At 39.4% G+C, this 20,850-nt stretch overlaps 1 protein-coding gene across 1 annotated transcript; it reads right to left on the minus strand.

Moving 5' to 3' along the window:
- Nucleotides 1–15,492: 15,492 nt before the first annotated feature.
- On the minus strand, nt 15,493–20,314 carry E2F6 (E2F transcription factor 6). The gene is given in 6 exon segments (XM_010187177.1): nt 15,493–15,523; nt 15,525–15,676; nt 17,067–17,181; nt 18,222–18,380; nt 18,692–18,908; nt 20,272–20,314. Coding segments are annotated over 6 exon segments (717 nt in total).
- Between the last annotated feature and the right edge of the window lie 536 nt (nt 20,315–20,850).

The raw sequence follows: 20,850 nt of genomic DNA on the forward strand, positions 1-20,850 counted from the left end.
GGAGTGGCAGAGCCTGGGTACAACAGCCGAAGAGAGAAAAAGGGATGTGTGGTGATTGGGTGAATTTTGTCTGGGACCTCGTCATGTCCGTGTAGAGTAGAGCGCACACACAAAAAATTAAAAACATTTGAGAAAGTGGGTGAGCAGCACTTGCAGAGCGGTAGTGCTCAGGGCATGTACGAGAGGGAGGATGAGGAACTGCGCAGGGAAGGTGCAGACCTCCCTCATTCACCCTGTGGAACAGGAACTTCCACACTCGGTGCTCAGTTACTGCTCAGCGGGCATTTCAAGGGGTACATGATGCTATTATCAGACCCAGGCAGGAGCAGACTGCAGAGTGGAGAGAGTCACTGATGGCCTGAGTTGTGGCTGTGGGGATGGAGGAGGCGACCTGGATGGCAGGGATGCTCCGTGGGATAATGTGACGGGGTTGTGGCCAAACTGTGGTTCCAGCAGCCCGGAGATACGGCCACCATCACTGGGCAGAGTGACACACACCGCAAAAGTCATCGGCAGAGCTGGAGGGACCTCCATGAGGAAAGGTTAACAGTTTTATTGTGTTGATTATCAGCTGATAGCTGGATGTCAGTGAGCTGATGTCAGAAAAATGGGCCAATATTTTAACTTGAAAGGAAGAGGAGAGGGAATCAAAGAGAAGTAAATGCGTGAGTCACTTGCATGGTTTTGAGTGAGATCACTCTCTGATATTCTGAGTCAGGACCTTGGCACCAAACAGCCCATAACTTGAGGGAAGGTCAGGTCTGAATATAACTCAAACCCTATAACTGAATTCTGTTTTACAGTTCACTGAATCAAAATCCCCAAACCTGACAGAAACACATGTGAATGTTTTGAAAAGTCAAATTGGGCGTTGTGACTCATGCTTCTTTCAGTGAACTGCACTGAGTTCATGAGTTTTCTGAAGGAACTGGTGAAAATCTGTTTGGGAGAGGCACTATTTATATTGTAGGACTACTTCATCCCCCAGACAGATTAGGATCTGCTTTACTGGAACATCAACGAAAACCCCACATAATTAGCTTGAACGGTTTACTTTGCAACAACTAGTAGGGTTGCTACTAGGATTAGGATGTGGGTACTAGTAGAATCATGATCACAGTGTATCATGTCAACTATTAAAAGCCCTAAATTACATAAATGAAATGTGATTTCTTCACGTCCAGCCTCCTTATTGGCTGATTTCTTGTAAGTGGCCCAGCAGAAATGTTTTGGGTTTTTTAAGAAGGGATTTAACATAGATTTGGACAAGAGGCCAAATGTGGGGAGTGTATCTCCAGTAATCAATAAGGAGCCCATGCTGGATTTTGCTAATGTCAACAGCAATTTTGGGGATGATTTCAATGAACTTTGAGTTGAAGACCAGGTGATGTGAAGATCAAAGCTCTCTTTTCAGTTTCCCCTTGGCTACAGGCAAACTGCTTCTGTTTTCCTTATTTTTCTTATCTCTAAAATAGGCTTTGTAAAAACCAGTCTTTATCTAGCTTATATGATTTAGTGACATTGTTCAGGACACTATTTAAACAAAGGTAACAAAAAAATTCTTAAATAAGCATAAAACAGCCCTTTTTGCATACAGAAAAAGTGTGATTGTGACTTCAAAAGCGAGTGTGTAGAAACAGCACCATCTTGAAATTCTTGCCCAATAGATCTGTTTCTCCAGCCTTCAGGACGTATCTGCTCACTGACTAAACAAGTTTTACTCTGTTACAGGGACAAATTGACAACGCCAGAGTCAGCTGAATTCCTTTGTACGACACAAATCCTCAACAAAATCATCAGCTAAGGTCTAACAGCAGAAGCTTTATTGCTCGTTATAAGTGATTACGTGACAAAAAGAGTACCCAGAAAGTTAGATCCTGCCCTCAGTATTTGTGAAAAACACTGTTTTAACATGTCCTAAAAGAAAAATAACACCTTTCTTTTCAAAAGAAAAAGAAAATTCTGTGGTCTTTTTGCAGTACTACCTTTTCTGCATATAATAGCATGTATTTCCTAGGATAACACCGATCCCTAACAATGACCACCTCAGGACGATCAGTTTTTACTTGATCCGCATATGGCAGTTTTGAAGTCTGATGCAGTGAATTGTCAAACGTTATTTACCGTGTTTTGTAAGGCAAAGTCCAAGCCTTCCAGTGTGCTCTGAAAGCAGGCTGCAGCTTTAAGCCTATGAGTTCACAGTTGGATCCTCCACCTCTCTACTCTCTGAAGTGCCATTTAACTCTTTAGGTGTCTCCAGGCCAAATTTGTCTTAGGTGTCCTGAGGCAGTCAGGAATTTGCTCTTTACAATTTTCAGAACTGACTGCATTTTTATGAGCAGATTTGTAAGAAGTTGGTAAACTGGGCTTATTAGTTAAAAGTCACCAGCTTCAGGTCATTCCTTTAGGGTACTTCCATAGGGATCAAGCCTTCTTGGGGAAAAAGAGGGATTTAGCTCTGGACCTCAGGCATGCTTTCACTACTAGCTATTGCAAAAGAAGGAAAAGGAGACAAACTACCCATCTGTCCACCTGATTTAGGAGAAAGAGCTGCTGTATTTTTAGCATTTGCTGCTGGCTAGTTAAGGCTTTTGAAAATCCTCTTCTTGGGCTCCCACTCTCTGCAGGTATTGTATGGAGAGCATAAAAGAACTACTGATGGGGGAATTGATTCTACTAAGTGGTATGGTCCCTAAAATTTACGTTTAGGATCTCATGTGGATCTAGTCCATTTTTGTGTTTTGCATAAGGGAAGAAAAGTTAACTAAGTTACCAGTGATCTCATGGATTATCTCTGCCTAGAGACGTGGATTGACTCTCATCCTGCATGAGAGCCAAATTGTGACAACAGAGTAAGAAGGACAAAAAAGCAAATAGTCCAAGCAAATACAGGGTCTTTGAAAGCTGCCAAAAATAAGCCATATCAAATTGCTACAGACAAAGGTGCCTAATTATCATCCCTCCTCGCTGGGGCATCCAGGACCCCACACTGATGGTTTGAACGTCATAGTCAATTGTCGTCGTGATGGAAATAGGGCAAGAGGTGGTGTTTTTTTAGATTATGGGGTCTCAAGACTTTGGAGGTTATAGCTAAGGATTGTCATTCTACCTTCAGAAAATAATTTACATTTACTCCACTAGCATAAGTACTTATTTATTTTTATACTCATAAATACGAAATAGGGATGGAAAGAAATATAAGTGTATGGGGGGGGAGGGGTGTTTATTTTCATTTCTCACATGCTAGTGTTTAATCAATCTAAGAGTTAATAAATTATTTTTCTGGATTAAAAATAAACCTCTCTTTCTTCATTTTAGGTTAATGAAAACAGACGAGAAGAAAGGTACATGACTTCTGTATCTAGGAGATATAAAAGCACATGTTTTTAAAAGAATCACAAAGTCAGGCACAATCATCATCATTGTTGATTTTTCTGATTCCAGTGTTGTCTTGGTGCAAATACTATAGTTATGTAAAGTCCACAAAAAGCATTTTTTAACATTCTTTCATTTAATTCCTGGTACAGCATCTGTTGCATTGCAACTAGCGGCTTTAAATACAGGCAGCTTTTCAAACCCCATATATTTCCAAACCAGCCCTCAGTAGGAATGACGCTACCACATCAATCACTAGCACAGGCCAGCTATAAAATTACAAAACCACTCAGCCATCTGTATAATTAAATACAAACCAAAGTAATCAAGCAAATGTTAAAGAGAATATCTTCATATGGTAAACTTTTATTGGTAAAAATGTACATCTACTCTTTCTACTTGGGAAAGAATATAGTCTCCGATAGGTATGCCAGGTATCAATGCTTCCTACTCTTTCAAACAGCATTTATAGCTGATAAATGCAAAAATATTAGCTGGTGCTGTCTATGCTGTGTTGAATTCAGTAGCTTAAGCACAAATACCAGAGGATCAAGAAAAGAAGGCGTGAAATAGAAGTGGCTGCATAATGCCTGGGCGTGCCCTGATGATGCGGCACTTGGGCTCTGCCTGTCGTTTAATTGGTTACATAATGCTCCCCAGCTAACTAACATTGCTTTTGCTAATAAGGTGGTCTCATAGTTTCTTGGATGCATTGGGAAGACAGAAGTAAAACTGTGAATCTAGGTTAATTGAAATGCTGACGTGATGTTGATGTGCTGGATTCTCTGCTCTAAGTCTCAGGGGAAAACTTGCAGTTTGGAGCGTAAGGACAAAGTGACCTCAAGTTTTCCTTTGCTGCTTTCTACATTTAGGCAAAGACTGGGGCTGTACGGCCCATAGGCGTAATGTCACAGTATTTCGAGGGGCTGCTCTGATTTATGAAATCCTCCCTGTCATGCTGTCAGGAGGCTGCCTCACAGCACCTCTCAGTACCTTGGAACAGAGGAGGGTTTCTGCCACTCTTACTTCCGCTGTGAGCATGATCTCCAGCACTTACTTTGTGTGACACATTGTAAAGGCTGAAAAATTTGAAGCATGCTGGGTACAAAGCTGCTGGTCCCTCAGAAGTGCTGGCCACAGCTTCTCTAAGCTGTTTCTGCATCCTTTTAATTCTGACAAAGGGTCTAAGGATTGATTCAGTCTCATCACTTGCATGCCTGTAACGTTCATCTCTTCTACTGACCACATACCCGTATGAACACAAGCATTTCTGATAGTTTATTCTGGTTTTGAGATCAATCATTTAAATACCTGCTTCCCAAAATGGAACCCAGAGTTCAGAATTGGACAAATAGACTCCTTACAGAAAATCTGACGAGAATCAGGCATTTTAGAAAGGCGTGCCCAACTGCACACTGAACAGGACTTGTTAGAAGTGTGCCTGAAATCCTGTGTTCTCCCAGATGAGAGGTACATCCGAACCAGCATCTCCATCCTGATCAATCCAGAATGCTTTAGCAGAGTGAAAGCACAGGTATGTGTTTTCCTTTCTCCATCCTGTGGCAATTCGTGCTGCATATTCCACCTTCAGATGAAGTTCCTCGTTACTGTCTCACAGGTTTGTGTGTGGCTTTGTCTCTTTAAGGATGCATTCTGCTGAAGCAGTCTTTATGCAGCAAAAATGCATTAATAAGAAGACAAAGAGGCCAGGAAGAAAAGGCTCTCTAGCCTGTCGATGAAAGTGCTCAGCAGGGTGGGGACAGAGAGGTAAATAGCAAACTCAGTGTCCTTCACAGTTAAGACAATTATTGAGATGAATATTTTTGGATTGCGGTCTTGGATTTTGGTGTGAGAACGATTGTAGGCACCTAATAAATCCTTCTTTTGATCTGGCCTTTAGCCAAAAGTATGCAGGAACTGGCTTGGAAAATGACAGTAAAACCCTGGGCACCATGCAATTAGGAGGAAATGCCAGTAGAAGATGACTTGTATAGAATGTGCTAAATAAAGATGATTATTGCTGTAGTTCTGTGTGCATCTCTGAATACCCACATTATGTGTCTCCATGTTAGCACTGTCATTCCTATGATCTGCTTTTCATCAAGACTTAGCTACTGTTAATTGTGGGGAAAACAAGCCAGTCAGGCTGATGCTGGAGTGTACATAACTACAGTTGCTGTGCCTGCTCTTGGGGAACTTGTAGGGGCTGTAAAATAGGAATAAGAACAACTGTGAGTGCACGAGTGAAGACACAGCTTTGCAGATAAGGGTTTACACTCTTAGAGAAATTATGTCATTTTGTATTTAAACAACATCAGAGTTGAGCAGCAAAGTAAACACTCAGCACAGAGAGGGATGGAAGGAAAGGAAGAAAGAAAAAAGAATATCCAGGAACCTTATTTTTTTCTTCCTGTTTGGAAAAAATATGATTTTCCTACTTCTCCTCATTTTGTCTAATAAGACAGTCTTGTTCAAGAACTGTTATTACTGGACTTGACTCTCAGATAGTAGATGGGACAGCTGTGTGAAGAGGCTAGCGTAGATTATCTCAGTTTTGCCCCAGTCCAAATGAATACTTCATCTAGGCATTGGTGATAGGTGATGATTTAAAACAAAACTCTATGTGGGCAAGCAGAATTAAGGTACGAAAACTGAAATTGCCATAAAAGTGGTAATTAAACCAATTTAGAAGAAAAGCTTTGAAGATTTTAATAAATTTGATGTCAGATAAGCATCAGAATTCTGGAATTACTGAAACTACATCTCAGTTTCATTAACAAGTGATTTTCAAATAAGTTACTGTTGCCAGGATGATGCCATATGATTGAAAATAGTAAGAATAGATCTGTATCTTGAAAGGAGAGAAATATGACATTTATCAAACTGTTTCAGTGACCTCAGTAGCATATAATGTTTAAAAGCACATTTCTAGCAAATAACAGATATGGAAAAAAAGTAGGAAACCGTTTAAATGAGTATCATACCGGGCTAATATAGCTATAAAATAATGGCAAGAAAGTGCAGCTGATCTCCTTTACCTTATCATCAGTGAATAATTTGACACAGTAAGGCTGGAATTAATGGGAATTTTTAAGGGAACTTTTCATGTACGTTCTCCATGGGAGATCCATAGAGGGTAACATACTAGTCCTAAACTACAAAGAACTGCCTGTAAGTAGGGCAGCAATGCCTTATGGGGTGAAATAGGAGGGTAATAGTTGAATTGCTGGAGATCTGGATTGGTAGGAATTGCAAGGGCTATCTTGGTCCACTTTGTTTAACATTTTGAAATGATAACCTTTACCAGCATGAAATCAAGGAGCGCACTGATGGCGCCAGCTGTTTGCACAGAGTCAGAAGACAACATCGATAGAGGGTTGAGGGTTGTGATATTGCTCAGAAGATCTGGATCATCTAAGTGAGGGGAATAGTAGAAACAGGATATAATTAAATGGTAAAGTCTATAGAGGGGTGTGCCCTTGGGGACTAGTAAGAAATTCTGATATAACATGGGAACTTACAGTTTGGAAACAACTGAGGAGAAAGACTTCAGGCTTCCGTTAGTTGATGGAAATGTGGAATTTAAAAAGGTAAATGATAATGTAAAATTTAACAAAGATACTGAAGTAAGATAGGGTCAGGTAAGGACCAAGTAAAACTGCTGGAGCATAAACAGTTCCATTCATCTGTACTGAAGGAGAAGAACTGAAATTGGTAACTGGGCAGAGATGAAGGCAGAAGGCAGCCCGGTTTATGTGAGGTGGCTTGAACAGCTCAGTTTGCTAAATCCAGCAGAGAGGGGAGTGAGAATGTGGTGGGGTCTGTAAATGCAACAAAGAAGTCAACACCAAGGAGACTGAGATCGCTGTACATTACAGAACAGTGCTGGCAGAAGAACATATGCATGTACACTGGCCACAGATAGTCTTAGATGGAAAATAAGAGTTTCTATCTATAAATAATGGGGGTTTGGTACACCCTTTATCTGAGTAAATGCAGTAAATGCAGAAAATAACTACCTGCAGCATGATCAGCACAGTTTGGAAGGGCTGTACCATGTGGTGACTGGCATCGTAGGGACTGGAGTCAGGAGCCCTCGAGGTCCTTGTCAGTTTTTTGTTCCTGAGGCTGCAAATGTAATGGTTCGTGAGAAGTGCAGTGCGGTCTGTATGAAAGTGAAACCAAACTGGTTTATGAGCAGTTAAAGACTTGGTGGAGGTTGCATTTTTGTCAAAACCCTCAGGGGAATATAATAAAAACCATCATGGTTTTGACGTAACCAAACTGGCTGTTTTTCCTTGCTGAAAGAAAATAACCTGAAGATATTCCTTTGGACAGACCATAAAGATTCTGTTTGACCCGATGTAGAATACTTGCTCTGGATGCGTAAAAGAAGAAGTGGTCTCATTTTCATCTCATAGCATGAAGATACTTAGGATAAGGAAATCCTACTTTTGTCCAAGGGAATTTGAAGCAGAATTCTACTTCTTAGGAAGCTGTCAAAGAACTGGAGATCCCTGAAGTGGGAGAAAGGGGAATTTCTTCCTTGCACTGGAGCTGTTGCCCTGCACAAAGCACCAAGTTCGTTGGGTCAGTGAGGAGGAGCATGAGAATCCTGGCTCCCCACCCTGGGAACCAGCGCGCTCCCTTGGGAGGTGCGTCCCCAGCCCTCTCCGTCTGGACAAAATCAAAGTGGTAACAGGAAGGACTGAGCACAGCCTGCCTGAAAACAGCCTCTGCCAAGGTATTTCTGCTGTCGAAGTAAATGCTCTGATCATTGAGCTGTTCGGTAATTGGGAACTTTCCTCCAGGAGAGTTTATCCCCTCCTTTGTTTTTTGGTTGGTTTTTTGTTTGTTTGTTTGTTTTGGGTTTGTTGTTGTTGTTGTTGTTTTGGTTTTTGTTTTGCCCATGTGTTTTTGATGTGTTTTTTTTTTCCCAGTCAAAACTATTCGGCAAATTGGAAGCAAATGGTTTAGACATGACTGAAACCACATTTCCACGGGAATTAACTATTAAAATAAATAAATCAATCAACCAACTCTATCACCACTTTTAAAATCTATACTGCTTCTTTTCTACCGATATCAAACCACATATTTATCCTCTTTTTTTTTTTCCAAGTATAAAGTTAAGTTCAACCCATCTACCCAGCCAGGGTGATAAATTAGGGGTTATTGATTATGCTGTTCTGAGGCCCGTTATAGCACTTACAACTAATGCTTGTTTATTCAGCTTACCAATTTTTTCCTCTCTTTGCAGCCCCTTTCACCTGGTCAGTTCCAACTGCTGGTTCCTATAGGAGGGAGGACTTTTCACTGTTAAATTTTCATCCTTTTCTAGTCAACTAATTTAGAACTAATAATACAATAAAAAGAAGTACTTTTGTCACAGACCATATTGCTAACTTGTTGATAGTTTAAATAGATTATGCCATGCCTGGAGGTACAAGCTAAACCATAGGAGACAAACAAAAAAAGGATATATCTAGCTGGAGTTGATGAAAGTGTAGGAAATGTTATAGCAAAACAGAATTCCAGCCCAGAACCGAGTGCTGGATGTGACGCTGCCTGCAGAGTGGCAGCATGAAGAGAGATTTCACTACAGAAAAGAACAAAAAATTGTTCAACCAGAAGATTTCTGATCAGCTCACTTGGACCTTGTGGTGCTGTGTCACGTCTTTCCAGATCAGTGGTTTCAAACGCTTTCTCTAGGCCCTGGTGAGCAGCCCTCTGATACATCCTTTGCAGTGTTTTCAATTGGTGTTTGATGCTGAGTGTAGTTTGCAGCTGGCCAGGAATGTTCAGTGGTGGTTTGGTTTCCGAAGGCGGTGGAAGGGTGGTTGTAGACATCCCTCTAGTGGCCTCGCAGCCTCTGGGAAGCCAGTGAGCAGCTCTGGCTATGCCCAGGCTCAGCTTGGACACGGGTGGGTGTACGTGCTCATCTGTATATTTGGGTATGCTTCAGTTGGTGTGGGGCTTGGGACCTGTCTGATGTAACTGGATAAGAAATGGCAGAGAATTTATTTTTTTTTTTCCCATTCATCAAAGCTGCCCTTGAAACTCGGCGCCAGTTCAGGCTGTTCAGTGTTTACTGCACACAAGCCACAATGCTGGATGTACCCATTTCAGTTCCTCTCTGGCCACTGTAAAAAAGATGTCCTGGGATATGAAAAAGGGGTGAGGAAAGGGCTAATCTTACCTCTAAGCTTTTTTAAATGTCCAATTATTTAACATAGAGAGGGAGCAATTTTGTCATCATTGAAAAAATGCAAGTTATACTGAAGATTAATCAGATGTTGCAGATTTTCCTGTCTTATAATACAGGACGTAGGATAGCAAAGGAAAAAACAACCACTGTGTGTAAAACAAACATAATGAACACTTATTTGTACATTCATACACTTTGGCTTCTTAATTAAAATTGTCAATAAGATGCTGATTATGATTATGTGTTTGGAACATTGAATTTATTTTGCCATTTAATTTGTTAAAGGACATGCAGTAAAGACTGCGAGCATCAATAAGCCCTGGGGCAGCATCTTTCAGGATGGTGGAGAGCTTTCTGGTGCTGTCTTTGGAGAGGATGCTCTCCTGAGGCACCTGGGAGGTCCTGGCACCCACCGTGATTGCATCCTGAAGCACAGCAAGAAGTCCAAGGACTACCCTTGCTGGTGCTGGGGATTCCAGGGTGAGCATCCTGTGGGTCCTGGGGAAGCTGGTGTGCTCTTAGTCACTGCAGAGCAGAACCGATGAGACTTTGCAGAGGAGATCAAGGCAGTCACCCCTTTTTTGCAAACGGGCACAGCAGACAGGGGTGATTTGTCCAGAGGCTGCCTGATGGCAGTGTGATGTGGTGTTGAAAGGATATTTGGGTTTATGTGTAAGTAAAATGTCCTTGGAGAGCAGCCCACACTGAGATCTTGTCTGTAGTAAAACAGAACCCTCAGATCTCATCGTTCTCATAATCACAGCTCTGTATCTCAGTAATTTGTCTGCACTACCAGTGTTACCTTTGTGAATCCATTATTACTTTTAAACTGAGAATTACCTATGCAAAATACTTAAGGGTAACAATTCAGTTTCAAGTATCATTTATTCATCTTACTCGTGCTATTTCAAAGCCATCATTTGCTGTCAATAAAGCACATGGCCAAATGACTATTTCTAGTTGAACCTTGATTTTGTTAAACTGATCAGAAGTGATTAATTAAATGAACAACCACTATCCTGATCAGGTTTTGATTTCAAAGGTGATAAAAAGATATTTTAAAGTGGCATCGGGGGGATTTTTTCCCTTTACAGCTGTATCATTTCCTCTCCAAATCACAAACACTGTTTTGCAGCCTTCCCTCCTTATGTCACAAAAACAGCTCCCACTTGTCAATTGAAGAAATGGTCCATTGGCATAAAGCCGACAAAGGGAGCATAAATGCCCGAGCAGTTTTCAGGCAACATCTATGTAAATAATTATTGTTGTCTTGTTTTCATTTCTAGGCAACAAATCCTGAGAGACACACACAGAGCATGCAGACAATATCTGGACAGCCTTCCAACCCCTTCTGTCCAGAGTATAAAGGAACAGTATTTACAGATTAGGAATAAAAGATATTTTCACATAGAAGAGACTTGTTTTTAAGAATCTATGAAGTGATCTGCAGTCTTTCAGACTGGAAGAAACACACAATTAATAAATATTATACAGTAATCCATTTTTTCCTTTTGTGCTATTTGGTGGCCCAGGGCTGTCAGTGTTTTTGATACTTTCCAAACAAATCAAACCCGCTGATCTGTGCATTGAGCCTGCCAACCTTTCTGTCAACTTTGGCAGTTCAGAGGCTGACATTCATATTTGTCAGTTCTCCAAGAAAAATCTGCAATTAAGACTCATTTGATCTCAAAAGAGAAGCAACACTAATGCTTTCACAGTATTTTACTTCTATTTTCAAACCTCTAAGCACAGGAAGAATTGATCCTGCAGTTCTTGAGGCAAATTTCTGTATTTCCCTCATGAATATTCTCCCAGGATGGGATCATTTTGCATCATTTTATAAGTGTTTGTTTTACCTGCAGCTGAATAAGGACAGAAATTGTCATCTCTGATAGCTTCTCACGAGTTTGAAGGGCTTGTATGCATTGCCAGACAGTTAAGGTTGAATCTGTCTCTACCAGGGGGATTTTTGCCACAAGAAATGGTTTCTTAGGCAAAACTAAAGTATTACTGGTGTTAGTGACAAGAGCATTGCTTGGCAAAAAGGTTCTTAGATGATCTGTGGGAAGCAGCAGTAAAAATGGTTCTCTGCTCCCTACTACAAAATCTGTGCAACTTGCTTTAGTGTAAGGGATGGAGGCAGCGTGTGGATATTTTCCTGTTTTCGTAGGTGTTTTAGGGATCATAAAGAGATCACAATTAACTTTTGGGAAGCTTGGTTTGATGTCTGAGTGCCCAGCTAACAGCAGTGTCTGGTGTTATTCATGGATCACGGCAGCCCTGAAAATTACAGGAGCTAAAGTGACTTTTGAAAATAGTGTAATTTAATTATGCTTATAAGTGAGGCTCTTCACACACAATAAAAAAAATTATTCAAAGTGAAGTAATTTGCTCTAAGTGCTTTCCAAAAGATAATAATTTAATGCAATCTTGTCTGTTCTTTACAAATCGTGTTATTTAGAAACTACAATTCACATCTGAAAGCTCTGACAAGTAATTTCCCATACCAAATAAGGGCTGAACTGGCAACTTGCAGTGTTTGTTCCAATTACGGAGTCAGCAAACTCAGGCCATTTTATAATTACAGATCCTGGCTGTTGCTGTTGCTGATTAATGCATTTAGATGCTCAGCCATTCCTTTTGAAGGAAAGACAAAAACGTTATTAGAGTTTTTTAACTTACTACAGGCAGAGGCCTCAAATAGCTGAGGGAAATGCTTACACATAAAAATATGCTGAAAATGGACATATATGGACACAACAAAAATATTTTAATCTTAGTAACATTTCAGAAAAAATCAAGCATTGTTATACAAATTCAGAGTAAGCTCCTATCACATGTACTCTTTACGTGAACTTCAGCATCACTCAGGAACTTTTCCCCACAGTCCAAGTGTAATCTTTTCAGCCAGTTAACGTACTGAGCTTATACAGCACATGCTTTTCCAGTGTGGCAAATGGATAATACTGTAAGTGTCCAAGTAGTAACACCAGAGTGGTTTAATCTTTAAAAGTTCATTTGTTCCACTGAAGGTGCATTACTAAAACAATAAAAAGTATTTAAGACAATAATCACAACAAAAATTAATTCTACAGCTAGAAAACCTGCAGAAAGGAGGAGAGAAAGAATCACTAGAGATTTGTTCAAAATTACAAATCCCTATTGTTTCAATTAAAGCATGTGCTGCTTTTGAAGTCAGACTTCTTTATCATTTATAAGATGGTTATTTTGTGAAAGTACACTTCCTTACTCTGCAGTTCAAAAAGCTGTATCGTCACCTAACAAAATCCCACACTCACACATAGTATTCAGGATTAGTTGGTGGTGCTGGAAGCTTTTATGTTTCACAGCAAACATTACCTCAAGGTGTCGAACCAGTGTAGGGGGATCAATACCTGTCTTACACACAGACCTCTCTCCCCACCAAAACAGAACAGCAATGTAAAAATCACATAGCAAGTTCAGCATCTGCAAAGAAGCCAGTCACTGAAGAAAAAGGACAACCTTTTCGTGCAAACAGATGATTTCGTAATTTTAACTCCCACCCCCAGCTTCACCACTGTTACTGTGATCATGTAATACAGTTTCACTTTGCTTTTAGTTATTATTGTAACAGCTCAGCCTGCAGTTTGTGTTTTATAGAGATGCAGAAGGAATATCCAATGCTGAAGTCCTATATTCTGTGAGTTGGTAGCACATACAGAAGCCAAGATGACTTTCAGACACCAGCTTGCACCCACTGTATTTCCCAATTTGGATAGTGGTAACACTATGCAGAACTAGTGAACCCTATAGAAAACTGGATTAACTCTCAATCTGCGTTTAGGTATATTTAAGCTCTCCAGTGGCAACTGCCCTACCTTATTTGTATTTAATAGTAGAATACAGGACATCTAATTTCACAACATCTGCCTAAAATAGCTGTAGAGTTGCTGGTTAAAACATTCGGGGGTGTATTAGTTTCGTTGTTCCCACTTGCGAGTAGATGGGTACGTGCTGGTACTCTGTGATTGGGAAAAGGTGGACTTGGAGTTCTCATTTAAAAACAGACAAAACCAATCAACAGCTAACCACTCTACACACAGAAAACTGTGAAGTACACTTTTCAGTACTGGAGTGAAATGAGTCTAAGTACAGCATTTGTACAGTGACAGTTAATTCACTTTTGAAAGCCCAGTATCAAAAGTCTGAAGCTTCATTTTACAAATACTAAAGATGGATGAATACAGATGTAGTTCTAAAGTATTTTATGTATTTTTGCAAACTAAAGCCACAAAGAGTGGGAGTACAAGGCTAAAGCTATGCTGTACATAAACTCTGGAAAAGACCAATTTCAAGTAGTCATTGATCATCATGGTTCTTCTGAAATTTCCTACAGTATTGAGGCATCACAAGAATCTGATCTAACTGCAAGCTGCCAGCACCATGTTTTAACGTTTGCAGTTACCCAGTGAATTCCAACAAAGACAACACACCGTTTCATTAGACAGACCACTTAGACTATTTAATATTTTTATAAGCTTATTTTATTTCTTTGCTGTACAAAGGCAGAAATGCAAACCATCTCAATAAATCTACATCAGCAACTACCCTAGACATGATACACATATATACAAAAAGCCCAGTTATTTCACTTCAGTGTTGATACCACAGTTCATGCAGAGCTGGATGCAAAGAATGCAAACAGCGTCTACACAGTGTAAGGCATAACTCTCACAATATTTACATCTTGTTCCTTATAGTGAAGGCTTCTCATACACTGTTCTGTTACACTTGTATTTGACAGTCCTGCTTAGTAGTGCAGCCTCAGAACTGAAAAGTGCATTTATTATATACATTCTCATAAAGGTTGTGAATCGTTCCAGAAACAATTCTCAAATCTTCGTTTTTAGAAGTAATTAATTGCCTATGTTTTCCATCAATTAAAATTATTTCATAAGCCAAAAAGAACATTTTTCCCAAAGCTCTGTAGATCACATGCAATTATGAAAACAAAGCTCCTAAAAACCTACTCTAGGAACTGTTGTCTTTTGACTTGGGAAGATAAGCAAACCTGTGAAAACACTCAACCAACCAACTGCTGTTTTAAATTTAAAACACTTTAGAACATTTCAGCTTAGTAAGTCTGCAGATCCAAGCAGCTTTGGGAAAGCTCTGTAACACAGATATTTACATTCTGTATTAGATTTTTGAGTTGTAATTAATCTGTCATCTCAGGTGGTTTGTGTTTTTCTTCCCCCGGAGATCTTGCTTTGAAAGGAAAGTAAAAAAAGGAATACAATTACTGTCATGATAGGAAATATAATTTGCAGTAATTTCACAAGCAAACTAAAGTAAAAAAATGCCTAAGACTAAAAAGGCAACTCTTCCCCTCAACCATAAAGCAGCATTGCTAAAAATAATTTATCTTTTGTGTTCTGAGCTATTGCAGTTCCTGCAGCACTGGAGCTCTTGAGAGACCACATTCCAGCCAATCTTGTTTTAGGAGATCAAAATACTACATCCCCTCTTCTGTCTGCCCTCCTGTAAACAGGGCAGTAATGAGCAAGAGCAGCACACTCTTGTTTGAAACAGCAGCTTGACTCTCATGACAACTACTTCAGCTGAGCTGCTGGACAGTGCAGTGAAGCAGCTGAGAACCGACACATGCTGTTCCATCCACAGTGCAGCTCTGACAGGAAACCAGGAACAAGCAGACGAAGGAAAGGCTCAGGGAAGAAGAGCACCTTGCTACGTGCCCGGCTCTCTGACCTCCCGCTGCTGTGAGGTAACACAACAGCGCATACTTCTCCTTCAGGTGTTTCCTATACTGCCACACATCTTGGCCTGCAAACTATGCCCAGAAAATGAACTTGTACAGTATAGTTTTCAACTTTATTAGAATGGCATGACTGCCTTGAAAAAAGTCGTTACATGGGGATAAAAATGTAAATGGAAGACACTACCTTCATCAGGAGGAATGGGCGGCTCAGTTTCAGATGTGACAGTATCCATGTCTTCAAAAGTTTTGGCACCTGGCTTCTGTTGTTCCACCTCACATAGATACACATCAATGGGTCCTTTTGTGCTCTTCACATGTACTTCTATGCAATCCTATAAAACAGCGACTTGCATAAAAATCAAAGAACAAGTCTTACACATCAGTTATCTATTCTGCACACATTTTAAAGCAAATAGATTAAGAACAAAACCAATACAGCAATGACATAACTATTTAAAATTATGTTACCAGTTCCACATAAATTATGGCTATTTACTATACATTTAGGAAGAGTAAGAAAATTAAAAACTTGACAAATCAATGTTATGCATCAGAAAACAAACCAGAGCATACAGCAGTTTTAATAATATGGCAAAGCAACTAAATCGTATTATGTTTACTGCTTTCCTTCAGCAGGCATCACATTGCAAGGCACAGAGCAAATAAAATTTAATGGACAACAGAGGGAAGATTCTGCTCTCTCTAAAATGCAGCTTTTAAAATCCTGCCTTCCTTTTCTTCAGGAAGCCTCAGAAATCTTTTTAATCTCCATGGGATGAGAGCCAGCTCCTTTTACCAGTAAAACCACTGGAGATCTATGCAGTGGATCCAAGTCTTCTGGTTCCATTGATTCGTATCTCCTTTTCCTACAGTATCACCTCCCTTTCTATTCACGCAGCAATGTAAATTTGATGACAACACTATTAAGAACATTATACAAAATGCACTCACAGAAAGAAAACAGAATGAAAGCTCCATTTGTTATCTTAAGCTTCCATGATTTCCCCTCTTTCACAGTACTACTTTAAAGAGTGGGTTCCCAGTCTGTAGGCCAAGGTGCAGTGGGACTGGGTGCAGAGGTCAGAGCTATGGCTCTTCTACACGACCTGAATGGGTAGACATGACTTGTATAATGAGGTGAGGACAGGGCACAGCCTCCCACCTCCATGGAGAATTAATCCTGACATGATCTGCTAGAGTGCCAAAACGTTTTCCTTTGTCAACCATGCTGTGCATTTCATACTTCAGTATTATAGTAACAACAGCTGTCTGCTCATTAAGCAGTAAGACAGCATTTACATGCTGTTAAGTTCATTATAAAATTTTGCTTATTGCTTTGTATGATTACATTTACAACTTTTGTAGATTTTAGTATACAAATAACAGCTATTTAGAAGTTTAATTATCCTACTAATTATCTAAGAAACTGACAGTGGAAAAAAAAGTGACATTTATTACAGCTGTTCCATTCTCTCTAGCAAAACCAAATAACTAAAACTCAGACATGTTTACTGTTTATTAGTTTAGATAAACAAAAAACACACCCTGAAAATAAGTTTTGACTATTATCCCTACAGCACTGTTTACTGGAACACAAGTACAATAAAGTACCAATATTTGCTATATACGACAAAGAAACTGGAAGTCTATTACTGATTGCTGCTGCAAAAAATCAAATTTGAGAAGTTTTGTTCCCTTAAGACAGGAATGTATAAAACTTACTTCGCCAGGAATTGGTATTTCCAATTTGGTTTCCTCTGGAGCTTTGATTGCAATCACAATCTGTTCTTGAAATGCCTGAATGCTACAGATATCCTGATACGTCACATAAGCTAGCGTATACATTGGTCAAGGATTCTGTGAAGTAATTTGCTAATGGGCAGAAGCAAAGAGTATGATGTTAAGATATGTTGATGCGGGATACCAACTTAAGAAGAACGGTAAATAGTTCAACTGAGGTTAATTTAATGCTAGGTTTGTAAAATTATCTAACAAGTGGAAAATCTTTTTTCTTTATCTCTAGGAAGGAAAAAGGTTTAAAAATATATTGAAATATTCAGTATTAAAAGGCTACGTTTGACAAACAATTTCACAGATGCTGTCATAAGTCTACAAAGCAGAGGGAATGCTGCCCTTGAGAAACTGGGCAAAACATTGTTTTGTAGTAATTATGCATGTAAATAATTTCCTGGAAAACAATGGAATTTTTTCTTAACCAGAACAGGTAAAGTGTAATGAGAAGTTTTCCTGATACCATACAGAAAACAGACGCATTTCATTTGCGCACAGATCTTAATATTCTGCCAGACAAGGGAGCTATGTAGTATTTTTATGTAACCAATACCAAAATCCAATGTTTATGGCATATTAAAGGAAATCCCTTTTCTGTTATCAAAACCCATACAAAAGATAAGACTGCACTGGAAACTCTACCAGAGACAGAACAGTATTAGGACACAACCAATGTACCATTATATCCTCTCAGCAACAGGCCACTGGGACTGTTTTGGGTCCTTTCTCATGTCACTAAGCAACTCAGTCTCACTGGTAGGTCAAGACCTGCCCTTGAGACAACTTTACTCTATAGTGGAGAGAGCAAGGCAATGGTCAGGGTACTAAGACCGTTGCCCCACTTCCCTTCTTCTGCAGTGGAAAGGTGACACAACTAGCACTCCTCTGAGAAGCAGGCTAGACTGTACATGACATTGCAAAGCAGGCACATAATACAGTAATATAAAATAACCAATAATTTCCCTATTATAAAACTAATTATCAAGTACTACTGCATACTTGTGGTATCAGCCTACACCCACTACTAGATACCTAGGTACTTGCAACCAAAAACGTGTTAAAATAATGCAAGAGTTAAAAGGATATTTTGCATTTTCTTTGTCATCTGTTAATTCGAATAACTGATGAGCACAATCCTTGATTAATTCATCCAGAGCTTCCTCCATGGCTGACAAGTCAGAAAGTTCATCTTTAAGGTTTTGCTGCTGTGGTGCTTTTCCAACAACTTGGTCAAGATTAGAACCTCTAGAAGAATATGAAAGTTGACTAGCATGTTTATATAAATAACAGTCTGTTCACTGAACACAAAGTATACTAATAGAAAACAACAAGGAACACTTGCATTCTTTGCTGAAATATGCTTCGTTGTACTTTTGCACTTGATACTTGTTAGCATAATAAGTAGTTCAGACAGCCTAAGGTACAGACAAATTTAAAATATTTTTATATATTGAAAGTAATTCAACATGCTTAAAAATGCTATCAAAGTTATAAACATTACTTAACATTCTTGGGTTTTACAGTTTCAGAAATTAGAAGTTTCAAAGCCAACTCACACCCACTGGATAAGATTCTTAGATCTTTTCTGAATTAAGTGGATTCCATCCAACACATTGGTGATGTCATACACCCTTCGCTTTCGTACTCCAAGTGTTGTTGCTACTTCATTTAAATCAAGGACACCATCTGGAGCTGTTTTGACGAGATCCATGAATTTTCGGGTCAAATAAACCAAGGATGCATCAAATCGAGGCTTTTTGACTTTCAGAGTTCCTGTAAAGTTTTGACAGAATATTTAGGGTAAACTACTACAGGAGTATGAAGTGTTCCTAAAAAAAAAAACAATACTGATGAAGCAGCAATGAAGATAAAAGTTTGAAAAGTCAGTATTGATGCTGACATTGCAATGGCATCATATAAAACCTTTTCACTACATATACCTTCATTTGTTTGCAATGATTGCATCTTAAAGCAAGCATACATCTTCATCCTTTCAACATTCATGACTTCAGACCGCTAGTATGAATATTAATAGTTATGTCACTGTATGTTCTGTAGGACATGAGCTCAGACTACTGAATGAATACCAATGAAACCTCTGACTAACTACAGATAGTGTCTGGGCACTGTCAGAGAACTGCAGCTCTGTCATCTGCTCCACGATGTCAAAACATCGTGACACTGTCAAAAGATGTTTTTTCACACTCTTTTTGCCCCAGATTAACTAGCAGATCTCCCAAATATCATTCAGGCATGGTTAAGGAGTTAGTTTGGTTTCAGCAATTGTTGCAGCCTGGATATGACCAAACTGTTTTGGAGCCCAACACCTTAATATACGGACACTCCAGTTGTACTGTTTGGACTCGAGGCGAAAGCATTGGTGATGCCATTGTTTAATTTACTTATGAAACAAAGATCTACAGATATCAGTACACCATAGGTTTAAGAGAGATCCCTGTGATATGTGTATCCATTACCAGCATATTTGCAGAAACAGCAGAAAAATTACGGACGAACAGCTTGTTTAACTTTATGTTTTTATTAATGTATGCATAAATATGTGTGTACCTGTGTTCATGCATGTTGCTGCATATGTAAGGAAACTTCCCTAGGAAACACTCTACAGCAAACTTCAGTATTTTTCCTAGGATGAACAAGACGTACACTTTTACTCATAGTATATATCACACTCATTCTATGGCTGCAAGATTGCACACTCTTTAACACAAAGTGACAGGTTCAACAACTCAGTGATGTGTAAGGCTGTTCAACTGGTAAGAAAAAAAAAAACCACACAACACAAATTCACTAAAGCTTGTATTTACATTTGTTAATACCAGTTGAAAAATCAATGTTTGCCAGCACAATGTTCCAGTTTTTGCTAACTCACTTTTCTCATAAGTTGTTTTCTTTACAGCAGTGGGAAGGTATCCTTGCAACAGATTTAAAGAGGAAAAACTAAGAAGAATGTGTTGCTTTATATCAGTTATTTAATTTAGTGTGCAGCATTGCCGTTGTTCTGCCTATATCAGATAGGTAACAATTTCTCATTTGTTTACAGCATGTACTCAGCATTGTAAAAAAAAGCACAAAATACTTCAAGATTAATCTTCACACACGAAACACAGCAACTTACTTCTTACAAACTGCACGTCATCGTCCAAACTCAGGTTGATCATTGGTGGCTGGGGAAAAAAACAAACAAAATATAACTGACAAGAAATGCTACCTACACAGGAAGTATCTCCAGAAGAAATTCCCAACTCAACTCTAAATGCTACAGTCACCAGAGCGCTGACACCTGAGCAGATACTACAGGGAAGGAGTGTCACTGGACAGGAGGGATACATGCTCATTAATTCCTGACAGAATTTTCAGCCCTTACTCTCATCACATCTCCCTGTGTCTTGGAAAACAAGAAATACCACCAAACTCCCTGATGCTCAGGCAACGGTCACAACACAGATACCTGTACACTCTGCAAATACAAGCTTCAGCTATTCCATGTAACAGCTCACATACAGAAGATACACTGCTATTATACAACATTACAATTACTTTTAGTAGACTTCCAGCCTGGCAGCAGAGTCTGCACCAGTCAAGAAACCAACACAATGAGCCTAAGCAGGTCCTTCATTCCATCCCTCACACCAATTTAGAACAAGGAGTATTTTCAAATTCAGACTCATTCCAGTTGGAAGAGACCCAAGAAGGT

The sequence above is a fragment of the Mesitornis unicolor genome, unplaced genomic scaffold (genome assembly GCF_000695765.1).
Source record: "Mesitornis unicolor isolate BGI_N332 unplaced genomic scaffold, ASM69576v1 Scaffold53436, whole genome shotgun sequence".
Classification (NCBI taxonomy): Eukaryota; Metazoa; Chordata; class Aves; order Mesitornithiformes; family Mesitornithidae; genus Mesitornis; species Mesitornis unicolor.